Source organism: Olea europaea, chromosome 15 (genome assembly GCF_002742605.1).
Source record: "Olea europaea var. sylvestris chromosome 15, O_europaea_v1, whole genome shotgun sequence".
In the NCBI taxonomy this organism is placed as follows: domain Eukaryota; kingdom Viridiplantae; phylum Streptophyta; class Magnoliopsida; order Lamiales; family Oleaceae; genus Olea; species Olea europaea.
The window spans coordinates 25,290,155-25,291,246 of NC_036251.1; the positions used below are offsets into that span (position 1 = coordinate 25,290,155).

The 1,092-nt window shown below is 52.5% G+C and overlaps 1 protein-coding gene across 1 annotated transcript; it reads right to left on the reverse strand.

Annotated features, from left to right (window-relative positions):
* Positions 1-484: 484 nt before the first annotated feature.
* On the reverse strand, positions 485-1,079 carry LOC111411443. Its single transcript, XM_023041975.1, has 2 exons — positions 717-1,079; positions 485-630 (listed from the first exon to the last, which is right to left on the reverse strand). The coding sequence occupies exons 1-2, from the start codon at positions 1,039-1,041 to the stop codon at positions 485-487; spliced, it is 471 nt and encodes a 156-aa protein (XP_022897743.1). The 5' UTR covers positions 1,042-1,079.
* Between the last annotated feature and the right edge of the window lie 13 nt (positions 1,080-1,092).

Consider the following 1,092-nt stretch of genomic DNA (forward strand, 5'->3'; position numbering starts at 1 on the left):
ACCGGCTTCACCCTGAGCACTGCGTAGATCATTTTGCATACGCTCGCGCTCCCTCAGTAGCTGAGCTCGCTCTTCCTCCAGGTCGACGATCCTCAGATCCCGAGCAGAAACGGCACCCTCGAGGTCGGCCATTCTTGAAGACTCATCCTTTTCCTTCAAGGAAAGGCCCCGAGCTATTCCCAGTGTCTGCAGAATGGTGCAAGGTTAACCTCGGGACGTCAAGTTAACAAAAATAATGTGAAAACAGCCGACGAGCTTACCTTCAAGGCCATAGCCTCGAGAGCCCTCAAGCCATTGCTTAAGTCGACATCTGCCCGGTATTTGTCGACGATGCTGAGCACTGAGTGGCACCGAGAGCATCCCTCGGGATTAGAAGGCCCCGGTGGCAGGCTCCCATCCTCGAGGTCGACCACATCAACAGGTCCCCGAGGAACAGACCCCCGAGGAGTCCCCTGCTGAGCCTGCTGTTGAGATCCCGTCCTCACTATTCCCGGGGCCCACTGGTCTGCCTTTCCTGCCTCGAATCCCGAGGTCTCTTTTGGCCCCTCATCTGGCCGGGAGCCCGAGCCTGGGGAGCCTTGGACTTCTTGTTCACTGCCTGACGAAGGGCACTTGGATCAAACGTCATCTCTGCAAAAATAAAAATTACATGTAATTAGCACGAGCATAGCAAGAATACAGATCGAGAATTTAAGCGTCAAGTTCACATATCCTACCCTCGATTCCCTTCATGTTTGCAAGCTCGAGGATATCATCCCCGAGGATATCATCCAAGTCATAAACGAGGGGCTCGAGCTCCTCTAGCATTTGCCTATGCCTCTCCAACGATTCAAAGTATGCCTGACCCCCACAAAACCTAGCAGTATCAGGAACCCCCCACCGAGGACTAAAGGGAACGTCGGGATCTTGACGTATAGCATAGAACCACTTATCCTTCCACCCCTTCAAGGAACTAGGCATCCTCGGGATTCTAAACCCTCCTCGGGTTGAGAGGTAAGCAAAACAAGAATACTGGGGGAGTTGTTTTAGGTCGAAGACCATCCTACACAAGTCGACATATGGGATAATCCCGAGGTATCTACAAGCTATAAA

Bases quoted from the DNA above. Each gene is read 5' to 3' on its own strand.
- LOC111411443 (XM_023041975.1), bottom strand. From the start codon at position 1,041: ATGGTCTTCGACCTAAAACAACTCCCCCAGTATTCTTGTTTTGCTTAC. The intron at 631-716 runs GTAGGATATGTG...TTATTTTTGCAG, and splicing joins AAACATGAAGGGAATCGAGG to AGATGACGTTTGATCCAAGT.